Source organism: Cervus elaphus, chromosome 10 (assembly GCF_910594005.1).
Source record: "Cervus elaphus chromosome 10, mCerEla1.1, whole genome shotgun sequence".
NCBI lineage: Eukaryota > Metazoa > Chordata > Mammalia > Artiodactyla > Cervidae > Cervus > Cervus elaphus.
Genome location: NC_057824.1, coordinates 25022802 through 25035401, shown reverse-complemented (window position 1 = coordinate 25035401; position 12600 = coordinate 25022802). Strand labels below are relative to the sequence as shown.

General features: G+C 42.0%; 1 protein-coding gene across 1 annotated transcript in view; it reads left to right on the top strand.

The window, feature by feature from the left end:
- The window catches only part of ZC3H7A (zinc finger CCCH-type containing 7A), a 37687-nt gene that overhangs the window by 21755 nt on the left and 3332 nt on the right, over positions 1–12600 (top strand). Inside the window, exons 13-21 of the mRNA XM_043914335.1 lie at positions 624–785; positions 4010–4206; positions 4481–4581; positions 5221–5402; positions 5810–5886; positions 6835–6968; positions 7371–7476; positions 10005–10113; positions 11932–12065. Coding sequence (XP_043770270.1) covers positions 624–785; positions 4010–4206; positions 4481–4581; positions 5221–5402; positions 5810–5886; positions 6835–6968; positions 7371–7476; positions 10005–10113; positions 11932–12065 — 1202 coding nt within the window. The remainder of the gene's footprint in view (positions 1–623; positions 786–4009; positions 4207–4480; positions 4582–5220; positions 5403–5809; positions 5887–6834; positions 6969–7370; positions 7477–10004; positions 10114–11931; positions 12066–12600) is intronic.

Here is a 12600-nt window from a genome sequence, read left to right as displayed (position 1 = left end):
AATTCATTTTCTTTCTTAGTTTATTTAAGCACATGCTTTACCTTTACTCAATTGGTAAGGAATCCGCCTTCAATTCAGGAGACCCTGGTTCGATTCCTGGGTTGGGAAGAACTGCTGGAGGAGGGATAGGCTACCCACTCCAGTATTCTTGGGCTTCCCTCATGGCTCAGCTGGTAAAGAATCCACCTGCAATGTGGGAAACCTGGGTTCGATCCCTGGGTTGGGAAGATCCCCTAGAGAAGGGAAAGGCTACCCACTCCAGTATTCTGGCCTGGAGAATTCATGGACTGTAGAGTCCATGGGATCACAAAGAGTTGGGCACGACTGAGCGACTTTCACTTTCACTTTACCTTTAGAAGCCATTAGAATTCCTATTCTAATAATTAAATAAGGTTATATCTTGGGAGCACTGGTGTTTTTGTTCTGATCTTTGTGTTTTGTCTGACAGTACAAAAGGCAAAAATTACTTTCCCTAGCTTGTTTATACTTGGGGATTATGAAAGGACTTTTTCATGGGAATTTAATAATCATTATTCAGTTGCTCACATCTGCTTATAACTGTGCCTGTAAAATGAAATGATACTTCTTGTGCATATGAACAATCCTTTTTATATCTTTTTCAGGCCCTAAGCTAATGGATTTCACTTATCATGCTAATCTAGACCATAAATGTAAGAAAGATATTTTAATTGGTAGGATAAAGAATGTAGAAGATAAATCATGGAAAAAAATACGTCCAAGACCAACAAAAACAAATTATGAAGGCCCTTATTATATATGTAAAGGTATGTGCTATAATTACTTAATTGGTGTACCATGGCCTAAATGAGAAACAATTTGCTACTTTTGTTGCAATGGTCCCAGTATTACTGTTACTAAAAATGTTTAGAATTAACAGCAAATTCCTTGGTTTGAAAGATTAGTATTTTTTTGTATTATTTTTACCTTTGCTTTTAATTTGCTGTCTAGTGGGTGTTTTATAGTTATTTATTGAAATAGGGGTTTCACCATGTTTTAAACAGAAAACTGTCTCAAACTTTGGGTTCTCTGACATAGTCTAAACAGAATCAGAACACTGAAGTAAGGCTTTGATAATGTTACTCTTTTAGTATATTTTTGAGATAAACATAGTATTTTCATTTTGTCAGACTGCTTCACCTAAATGAGCTTTCAGTCAGTTAAGTTGCTCAGTTGTGTCTGACTCTGCGACCCCATGGGCTACAGCACGCCAGGCTTCGCTGCCCATCACCAACTCCTGGAGTTTGCTCAGACTCATGTCCATTGAGTTGGTGATGCCATCCAACCATCCCAACCCCTGTTGTCCCCTTCTCCTCCTGCCTTCAATCCTTTCCAGCATCAGGGTCTTTTCCAGTGAGTCAGTTCTTCACATCGATTGGCCGAAGTATTGGAGCTTCAGCTTCAGCATCAGTCCTTCCAATGAATATTCAGGAAACGAGCTTTGAATGTCCATAAATGATAGAATGGGAAAGACTAGAGATCCCTTCAAGAAAATTAGAGATACCAAGGGAACATTTCATGCAAAGATGGGCTCAATAAAGGACAGAAATGGTAGGGACCTAACAGAAGCAGAAGATATTAAGAAGAGGTGGCAAGAAAACACAGAAGAACTGTACCAAAAAGATCTTCACGACCCAGATAGTCACGATGGTATGATCACTCACCTAGAGCCAGACATCCTGGAATGTGAAGTCAGATGGACCTTAAGAAGCATCACTATGAACAAAGCTAGTGGAGGTGATGGAATTCCAGTTGAGCTATTTCAAATCCTGAAAGGTGATGCTATGAAAGTGCTACACTCAATATGCCAGCAAATTTGGAAAACTCAGCAGTGGCCACAGGACTGGAAAAGGTCAGTTTTCACTTCAATCCCAAAGGCAATGCCAAAGAATGCTCACACTACCGCACAGTTGCACTCATCTCACACGCTAATAAAGTAATGCTCAAAATTCTCCAAGCCAGGCTTCAGCAATACCTGAATCATGAACTTCCAGATGTTCAAGCTGGTTTTTGAAAAGGCAGAGGAACCAGAGATCAAATTGCCAACACCCACTGGATCATTGAAAAAGCAAGAGAGTTCCAGAAAAACATCTATTTCTGCTTTATTGACTATGCCAAAGCCCTTGACTGTGTGGATCACAATAAACTGTGGAAAATTCTTCAAGAGATGGGAATACCAGACCACCTGACCTGCCTCTTGAGAAACCTATATGCAGATCAGGAAGCAACAGCTAGAACTGGACATGGAAGAACAGACTGGTTCCAGATAGGAAAAGGAATACGTCAAGGCTGTATATTGTCACCCTGCTCATTTAACTTATATGCAGAGTACATTATGAGAAATGCTGGGCTGGAGGAAGCACAAGCTGGAGTCAAGATTGCCGGGAGAAATATCAATAACCTCAGATATGCAGATGACACCACCCTTATGGCAGAAAGTGAAGAAGAACTAAAGAGCTTCTTGATGAACGTGAAAGAGGAGAGTGAAAAAGTTGGCTTAAAGCTCAACATTCAGAAAACAAAGATCATGGCATCCGGTCCCATAACTTCATGGCAAATAGATGGGGAAACAGTGGAAACAGTGGCTGACTTTATTTTTCTGGGCTCCAAAATCACTGCAGATGGTGATTGCAGCCATGAAATTAAAAGATGCTTACTCCTTGGAAGGAAAGTTATGACCAACCTAGACAGTATATTAAAAAGCAGAGACATTACTTTGCCAACAAAGGTCCGTCTAGTCAAGGCTATGATTTTTCCAGTGGTCATGTATGGATGTGAGAGTTGGACTATAAAGAAAGCTGAGTGCAGAAGAAGTGATGCTTTTGAACTGTGGTGTTGGAGAGACTCTTGAGAGTCCCTTGGACTGCAAGGAGATCCAACCAGTCCATCCTAAAGGAAATCAGTCCTCACTGTTCATTGGAAGGACTGATGTTGAAGCTGAAACCCCAATACTTGGGCCACCTGATGCGAAGAGCTGATTCATTTGAAAAGACCCTGATGCTGGGGAAGATTGAAGGCAGGAGAAAGTGATGACAGAGGATGAGATGGCTGGATGGCATCACCGACTCAATGGACATGAGTTTGAGTAAACTCCGAAAGTTGGTGATGGACCGGGAGGCCTGGCGTGCTGCAGTCCATGGGGTTGCAAAGAGTTGGGTATGACTGAGTGAGTGAACTGAACTGAAATGATCTTTTAAACTTAGGTGGTGAACATGCAAACATCAGGGCTTTTTTTGCCCTGTGTGAAATAAAAGTAATTTAGAATTGTGCTGCTGTTTTTTGTTTGTCCGTTTGTTTGTTTTAAGTGTTAATACCAGTGGGACTTCCCTGGTGGCTCAGATGGTAAAGAATCTCCCAGCATTGGGGAGACCCAGGTTCAACCCTGGGTCGAGAAGATCCCCTGGAGAAGGGGATGTCTACCCACTCTGGTATTCTTGCCTGGAGAATTCCATGAGCCTGGCAGGCTACAGTTCATGGGGTCTCAAAGAGTCAGACACAACTGAGCAACTAACACTTTCATGCTTTTAATACACCATTCCTGCATAGTAATATGAGTACCATGGTTTGAAGCTATCCATGAACTGTTACAAAAATTTAAACAATGCCCTTAGTGTGTTTAATATTCATTGGCTTTGAAAACACAGTGACTCATGTTTAAAATGTCTTTTAATTCCCTGTCTCCCCCCACTTTTTTTTTTTCAATTTTGTTAGAAAATCTTTTTTTTTTTTTTTTTTCCGTTTTTCAGAGGATAGTTACTTTACAATGTTGTGTTAGTTTCTGCTCTACAGCAAAGTGAATCAGCTGCACGTATACACACATCCCCTCTTCGTTGGATTTTCCTCCCATTGAGGTCACCACAGAGCATTGAGTAGAATTCCCTGTGCTGTACAGTTGGTTGTCATTAATTATCTGTTTTATTCATATTAGTATATGCATGCCAATCCCAATCTCCCAATCCATCCCACCTCTGTTAATTTCCTGTCTTTCTAGATGTTGCCGCTGAGGAGGAATGTAGATATTCAGGCCACTGCACATTTGCTTATTGCCAGGAGGAGATAGATGTCTGGACGCTGGAGCGGAAGGGGGCGTTCAGCAGAGAGGCTTTCTTTGGTGGCAATGGAAAGATCAGCTTTACCGTGTTCAAACTGTTCCAGGAGCATCTTGGAGAATTTATATTCCTTTGTGAGGTACTGTCTCCAAATCTTCTTTCTACTGTGAAACAGGTGGTGGTTTCTGACCCAGTAGTATCAAGTACTTAGGTCTGGTCCTGCTGTATGCTAAAGCATTTGCTTAAGCAATGGTAGCCACTATTACTATCCAAAAGAATAACATTAAGACGTCCTGTTTGCCGAGTGTTAATTGACATGTGCTTGTAATATGTAAGTATGAACGTCATCAGCATCACACAAAAGTTATCATCTTGTATTACGTTTTTATGATAATTGTTCTTCTCTGTTTCAGAAATGTTTTGATCATAAGCCTAGAATGATAAGTAAAAGAAACAAAGATAATTCTACATCATGTTCTCATCCGGTTACAAAGCATGAATTTGAAGACAATAAGTATGTTGGTATTTTCTAATATTTTTAGTGACAAAATTAATCCTCTTTTTAGATCCAAATAAAACCAGAGTAATATCTCCCCAGGCATTCCCCTCTCCTTTTGTTGTTGTTTTGAAAGATGGTGACTATTTTTAAATGGCTAATAGGTTTTGCTGAGAATTTTAAAATGAATTAAGATTTAATACAGAAAAGCAATAATGATTTATAGCTTCTCATGACATGGATTTAGGTATTTTAATATAGCCTAACATAATTATCCTCTCCTCTCCCCAATTAATCCTACAGTTGCATACAGTGATTTGTTTTTTTCTGATAAAGATTTAAAATGTATTTTCAGTCTAGAATTTTACATTTTGTATGTGTGTATGGGCTTCTTGGTCGCTCAGATGGTAAAAAACCCACCTGTAATGCAGGAGACGTGGGTTTGATCCCGGGATTGGGAAGATCTGCTGGAGAAGGGAATAACAACCCACTCTAGTATTCTTGCCTGAGAATCCCTATGGGTAAGAGTGGGCTACAGTTCAGGGGGTCGCAGAGTCAGACATGACCGAGTGGTTAAGCACACACACGTGTGTATGTACGTTTTTGTAAAAAGCTATGGTGGGACAGTAGTGAAGTGTCACTCCATTTTCCCCTTAGGTGCCTTGTCCACATTTTGCGAGAGACAACAGTCAAGTATTCCAAAATACGTTCTTTTCACGGCCAGTGTCAGCTTGATTTATGCCGACATGAGGTTCGATATGGCTGTTTAAGAGAAGACGAATGCTTTTATGCACATAGTCTCGTAGAATTGAAAGTCTGGATATTGCAAAATGAAACAGGTGCGTTTGTGTGAGATTGAGACAAGTCCCCTCGAGAGCAGTCAGGGTTTACGAAATGGTGTCAAAGGCCTTTCTCCACCAGTCTGGTGTGGCGGCACTGTTGATTTTATCCTGAGTCTTAAACCTGAGTCACTTCATCTTTAGAGTGGCCTGTTTTGAATGTGGTCTCGTTTAAGTAATTGCTGATACAAGTTCATGTATGCAGTACGGATCCGCGAGGAAGAAAGATTCTTTGGAAGGCACCAAGAGCTGTATTTGCAAAGATTCCATTTCAAAAGAGTAGTATGATATTCATCCTTGGTGACAGATTATGCCAAGTGGGGGTAAAGAATTGAGTCTGACTCTGCCTAGACAGGTAGCCTGGTATTGCATAAAGAACCTAAAAAAACATCTTTGGCATTTCTCAGGTATCTCACATGATGATATTGCCCAGGAATCTAAACGATATTGGCAAAATTTGGAAGCAAACGTACCTGGAGCTCAGGTATGTGTTTCCTTTGTCCTTTCTGCATTTGGGATCTTTTCTGGAATGGCCTGATGGATGTGAGTAGTTGGCAGATGCAGTTTATACTTCCATAAAATCCAGTTACTCTTTTGAGTTTTCTTGAGTTTACTGAGTTAAGTGGGAAAAAAAATTGAGTAAATGTGAAAAAAAAATTTCTGAATTTTAGTTGATTATCATGAAAAAAAAAAAACAAAACAAAACAAACTAGGCATCTTGTAACACCTGCCAAGAATATAGGTTAGGGAATTCCCTTGTGGTCCAGTGGTTAGGACTCTGTGATTCCACTGCGGGGGCCAATGGGTTTGATCCCTGGTCAGGAAACTAAGATCCTGCATAGCCAAAGAAACAAAGAACATAGGGTACAATTTTCTCTAATTATTTTGTCTTTTGGCCACACCACATAGCATGTAAGATCTTAGTGCCCCAACCAGGGGTTAAATCCACATCCCCTGCAGTAGAAAGCGCAGAGTTCTAACTACTGGACTCTCAGGGAAGTTCCAGGATACAGTTTTCTTATTCAGTTTATTTGGCAAAACAGTTGGGGTCTTGGGCTGTGGGGATCCTCAGAGTAGGGGAGGTAGACTATGTAGTTTTGCTTACCACTGAGCCAGACTGCTTTATCCAACCATCTTCCTTCCTCTCTCCCCACAAATCCTAAACATTAACACCAGAGCTGACTTTGATAAATTGAGGTTTGGCATCTGTAATCTACTTTCATCATATTCTCTTATATTTGGGTAGAGAACTGGAGATTTAGTTATCAGATCATATATATAGTGGTCAAATCATCAGACCAGACAAAAACAGAAGTTGTGTGATGTTATATTAAAAAAAAAAAATAATAGCACACAGTTGTGCATGGTGAATGAATGTGTTCTCAGAGAATGGTTTTCTGTTCAATTAAAACTGATCTCTTAATTACTTAAGGTACTTGGCAATCAAATAATGCCTGGATCCCTTAATATGAAGATAAAATTTGTATGTGCTCAGTGTCTGAGAAACGGCCAAGTCATTGAACCAGACAAAAACAGAAAATATTGCAGTGCAAAAGCAAGGCATTCGTAAGTAGTGTGTGTGTGTGGAAATAGTGCCTGTTTCTTTTCATGGGCGTAAAATTGTACATATAAGAAAGAATATTAAGACTGTGAGGAGGGCAAAGGAAAGTGGACAATTTAGGAGTAATTGCAAAGCGAAAGGAAAGAGATTTTTAGGACTTAGTACTAAGAATTCAACAAAATTCAATAGTGTTTTTCCTGTATTTTGCCATTGCCTTGTTTAGGATTTATAGGGAATGTCTGTTTATAAATATCAACAGGAAGTGAAATGACAGAATCATAAGGCATTTCTTTTAGAAGGGTTGAAAAAAAAATCTCTGGTCCCTTAGGTACAGACTTTGGACCTGCCCCTTTATGTTATGCCTCTGCCAGTGTGTTTTTGTTTTTTCTGAACTCCATTTTTCTTAGGTGGACCAAAGATCGTCGTGCGATGAGAGTGATGTCTATTGAACGTAAGAAGTGGATGAACATCCGTCCTCTTCCCACAAAGAAACAAATGCCTTTACAGTTTGATGTACATACGTAATTTTTAAGCCACTTTTTTTTTTATTAGGCATTTCAAATCATTAGAAAGTAGTAGTAATTCAGATGGAAACTGGTACCCTTTAAGTAATGCTCATCGTGTTACTAAAATCTAAGTGGTCCTTTTGTTTTCCTTCCCCTTTTGTGTGTGTGGCTCTGGCGCAGTTTTTAGGTTGGCTGGAATGAGTTACTTAGGAGACATAGAAAATGAACTAGAGAAAAGTGATGGTCTAGACTCAGCTTATTTTCCAGATGAATGACTGTGAGCAAATGGGAGAGAATTTCATCTATATTTGATTCCTCAGCTTTGCTATCAAACCCAAGACTTTCCGTATTATTATTAACTCTGTTGATGAGTTTTTGGTGTGTTTTTTTTTTTTATTTTATCACACCTGTTTCTTTCACTGAAGCAATGGATGCTCGCTAAAGGATACCTAACGTTACAGGATTTTCTTGAAATAACCCAAAGGAAAAATGCTTCCTGTTAGAGCAACATGTTCCCCAAAAGCCCTTACATTGAGAACACCAAACTGACTTACAAGGTGGCACATTTCAGCTTGGTCCCTCTGGTCCCCTACATGGTCTTAAAGATGGTCGTCTGGGCAAAGCTTGGAACTGGCCCGACTTTCTTGTTCACAAGAGAGTGTCTGGTGGAGTTTTACCTGAGCTCAGGTGAGGGGCGCTTTCTGCCCCAGCGGAGGAAACATGGAGAGAGGCTTTTGCCCAGAGCAGCAGTGCAGATGGGTTGCAGAGTCCCCACTAACGAGGCTCCTTCTCCAAACTGCCAAGGAGTTGAGGAAGAGACGGGTTCATTTCCCATCACGCAGGGCACCTTGCAGTTTGTGAAACTTAGCGCAGGTTACAAGGCCAGTCTTTGAAGGAGGTGATGTGCTTGTGTTTATCCACTGTGGTTTCAGCCTCATAGATAGGGGTGATTGATTAGTGGGCTACGATAAGAGAGGAGGAAGGCTTATTAGAACCAGTGATTATCTTGTGCTTCAGTAGATAGTGGAGATTATAGATGTACTTCTCAAAATTTTGCCAAAACAAAGACAACTGGGAACAGTTTTAGCTCATGAGGCAGCTGCCTAGAACCACTGATTATTCTCTCATCGCAGACGTGGTGTTCTACCTGTAATATTTACAGGAGCCCATTTCCTCTGTTTCCCTACCCCACTAGATATTGCTAAGGGATCCTTTTTCTAAAAGAAGAAATAATACTCTGCGTGTGTGTATGTTCGTAGGCAGTGTGGTGAGGTGGAGAGAGGATGGGCTTCAGGGTCTGCCCAAAGGGCCAGTTAGTCAGCCTCAGTCTGCTCATCTGTAAATGGGAATCATTGCATTCTAGGGAAGATATGTGAGATGGTGTTGTGTAAAAACCACACAGAGCGACCTTCTCCTTTATCTTCTCTTCTCCCTGCTCCTTATCACTGAGCTTTGAAAGACAATGGTCAGTGTCTATCCAGTAATACCTAAGTACTTCCTGGGGCTTGACTGGGAAAAGAATTTAAGAAAATCCATCACAAGAATGTTTTGTTGACTATTGACTTCCTGCAAAAAATTGTAAAGGGGTTGGGGGGTCCCTGACTTTGGTTCAGGGGAGGAAAGGAGCAGTGTTTAGTGTTAACTGTTTCTTGATTTTTGGTGAAAGTCAATGCTAAGCATTTACTGTTATATAAACTAATACATAGAGCCAGCTCCTGTTGAAACATGGATAAACTAAGACAAGCTAACAATGAATTGTACTAGGATTTATGCTCCATAAAGACAAGTACATTGATGATATTTACGAATGAGCTCTCGGTGACAGTGGTATTCCTAGTTCTTAATAGTCACAGGTCTTAGGGAAATCTGTGTTCTGCTGACTGCTCTCACTTTATTTTTCCTACCAGTATCACTGTATTTACTCTGTAAAATAAAAATGCAAATAACCACAAGAGGTATTACTTGAATGCTGTATAACTGGATGGCCTGGTTAGTGGAATAATTGTCTTCTGACACTGCAGAATGTGTAGTGAATGATGGCTGAGATTAGCTGCCAGTATCGGTGAGAAGTAAACGTCAGAGGTTTTCTCTGACCTTGTTTATTGGAGGCGTCTGCAGTTTCTGTCCTGCTTCCCAAGGGCTGACAAGGAGGTCTCCTGGGTGTCAGGCAGAGGGGAGTAGCATATGTCATATTGAGGGGGCCAGAGACTTGCACTGCAGAGATAAAGTGCTCGGCTGTGTTAAAAGCAGATACTCTGAATAAGTGAATCTGTTGACATTTTCTCATAAGAAAGTGTTCCATATTCCAGTTCCATACTTATGCTCTTTTAAAAAGTTTTGAGACAGAAAGCTTGATAACATCTCATGTCTTTGGGGCTTATAGTCAATTTGAATAGGAGCAAGTTAATCTCATTTAAAAACTATATTACTCAGCATTAGCATGGAAAATAATATTGATTTTGCTTAAATGTAAAAATTAGGCCATTTTACCCAGTGTGCTCTGTCTTAAAGCACATTCATGTATTTTTTACACAGCTGTGCAATCATATTGCTTCTGGGAAAAAATGTCAGTATGTTGGAAACTGTTCCTTTGCTCACAGTCCTGAGGAACGAGAAGTGTGGACCTACATGAAGGAGAACGGGAGTAAGTTGATGATTAACCATGGCCTTGACACCCACGGAATCCAGCTCGCCTGGAAGTCCCTTTCCTCCCTGTAAATTGCCAGCTTACAGGGAACACAGAAGGCAGTCTGTGCTCTAAACCATTATCTCATTTTATCAGTGAAGCAGAGTCTGACCACCAGTTGTGTTTGCTTAGGTCAAATTTGGATACAAAAACATAGGTCAGCATCCTCTGACATCACAGGCGTGTCCCTGAGTCCCTGGGGAGGTTCAGTCCCTCCACGAGTGCTCGGGTCAGATCATCTGCTCCTGGTGTGAAGAGTCAGCCCTGAATTCATCAGGTTGGAACTGGAGGTTTCGTCCGGGAACTCTTATGGGTAGAACAGGCCCAGACGCAAAGGCCCAAGGAGAGAATGTTTGTCTTGGTCAGGCGTCAGTTTTACTGTGAGAGCCTTGGAGAGAAGCCTCAGGCAACCTTTCACTTCTGACCAGAAAAGGTTTTGCTACCAGGATCATTGTTCTTCAGTTTTAAGTAAACTGATCAAAATTTACTGATGGCTTAAGATCTGCAATCGGAGGATTACAAGAACCAATCTGATTTAAGCACATCACCTATCGTATTTCAGCCACGTAAACATTCAGTGACTTGTGTGAGTGGGACTCCTTGCTTGGAGTGAGGACTCGAGGTTGGACTTCCTGGAGGCATCCTTGCAAATCAGGGCTCTTGCAGCACTTCCTACTACCACTGGCCTGAAGGAAGAAGGATTTCCTATTTTTATCTCTAATCTTAGCTGGAGGTATATTGTTAGAAACACTTGAGCAGACAGTAGTGCTGGGTTTTGACCAGATCCTCATTTCCAGCTTTTTTTTTTTTTTTTTTAAACTCAGTGCCTCTCAGCTGGGGATGAGTTTTGCCACCCACACCCCTCTCCCCTTGGGGACAGCTGGTAGCGTCTGGGCCTTTCATTGTCATGACTCGTGGGGCAGTATTACTGGCAGCTAGCGGGCAGAGGCCAGGGAGATTGTTAAATGTCGTACATGCACAAGGCTTATCCAGCAGCAAAGAGTTGTCCGGCTCAGCACACAGGCGGTGCTGAGGCTGAGAAACCTTAGTTTTATCAGTAGATGGTAATGCCGGATACACTTGTTCCTACTGTAAGCAGCAGCTTGCAGCCACAGCCCAGGACCTGGTCATCACCGTGCTGTTGTAAATTGCACCCCTGCGTGTCTGTCCTCTGGGACAGTAGCTGGACTGACGGAGCCCCATCAGGGTCAGAATCTTGGTCCCTATAGTAGGTTTCTCACCTTTCTCAGTAAACAGCGAGGAGCTGCATAAGTTGCCTGTATGTTTACGGCACTGATAACGAGTGTTTGACGTGGGCCATTGTGAAGCTGTGGCTTTCCTTTTCAGCAATGCCCTTGAAATGGCTTCTGAATTTTATTTTTTGACTGCATCGTGCAGCATGTGGGATGTTAGTTCCCTGACCAGGGATCAAGCTTGTGTCCCCTGCAGTGGAGGCTCAGAATCTTAACCACTGGACCGCCAGGGAAGTCTTGGGTTTCTGAATTTTAAACACCTACAACGTGTCTTGTAAATGCAGGGAGAAGTTCATCAATCTTGAAAATTAATGTTTGTCTGTGTCCTAATGGACCTGAATTTGGTTCTTACCCTGAGCGTCTGGAACTGGCCCGTCTCTCGTGTCTAATAGATGATCAGTCTCTGTTTGCTTCTTGATTTTCTTTTGAAAATTACGCCAACTGATGCAAAAAGAATGCATGCTCTTGTATTTAAATGGTGTCTTTAAATATTTGCCGCTGAAAGGAGTTCATTTTTCTTTAGTACAAGATATGGAGCAGTTTTATGAACTCTGGCTAAAGAGCCAAAAAAATGAAAAAAGTGATGATGCAGCCAGTCAGTCCAGCAAAGAGAATGGAAAGCAAATCCACATGCCGACGGATTACGCGGAAGTTACTGTAAGTACCGCAGGTTGGTTCCCTTGCCTGTGCTTCCAGGCCTTTCTTTTCTTTCCCACCTTCTCCCAAACCTGGCTCCCTCGCTCCCAGCTGGCCTACCTGCCTCCCTCCCCGTGTCTTCATCTTCTCTTTGCGCTGGTTCCCTGCTGTGAGTCTAAGCCTCTCCGTCCTAAAAACTCCTTTCCTGCCTCCTTTTTCTGACTCTGGAAGCAGGAGCTGGTGAGTCACTAGCCTGAGACCCTGGGTAGCTTACTGAACGCCTCTGTGAGGGAGATGCGAAGTGTGATGAGCCTGTGGGTGTATCCCACTGCTGGGCCACGGCAGGTGTTCAGGAACCGGGGGCTCCCCACCCCCAGGTCATCCTTGTTTTGGATGGGATGCTATGCAGCATGTGGGATCCCCAGCCAAGGATTGAACCCATGCCCCCTGCACTGGAGTCTTAACCACTAGACCATCCCAAAAGTGCCCACCCCGCCCCAGGTCCTCTTGTTCCCTTATCCTCCTGCGGTCTGACCTCTGTCTCTGGGTTCCACCC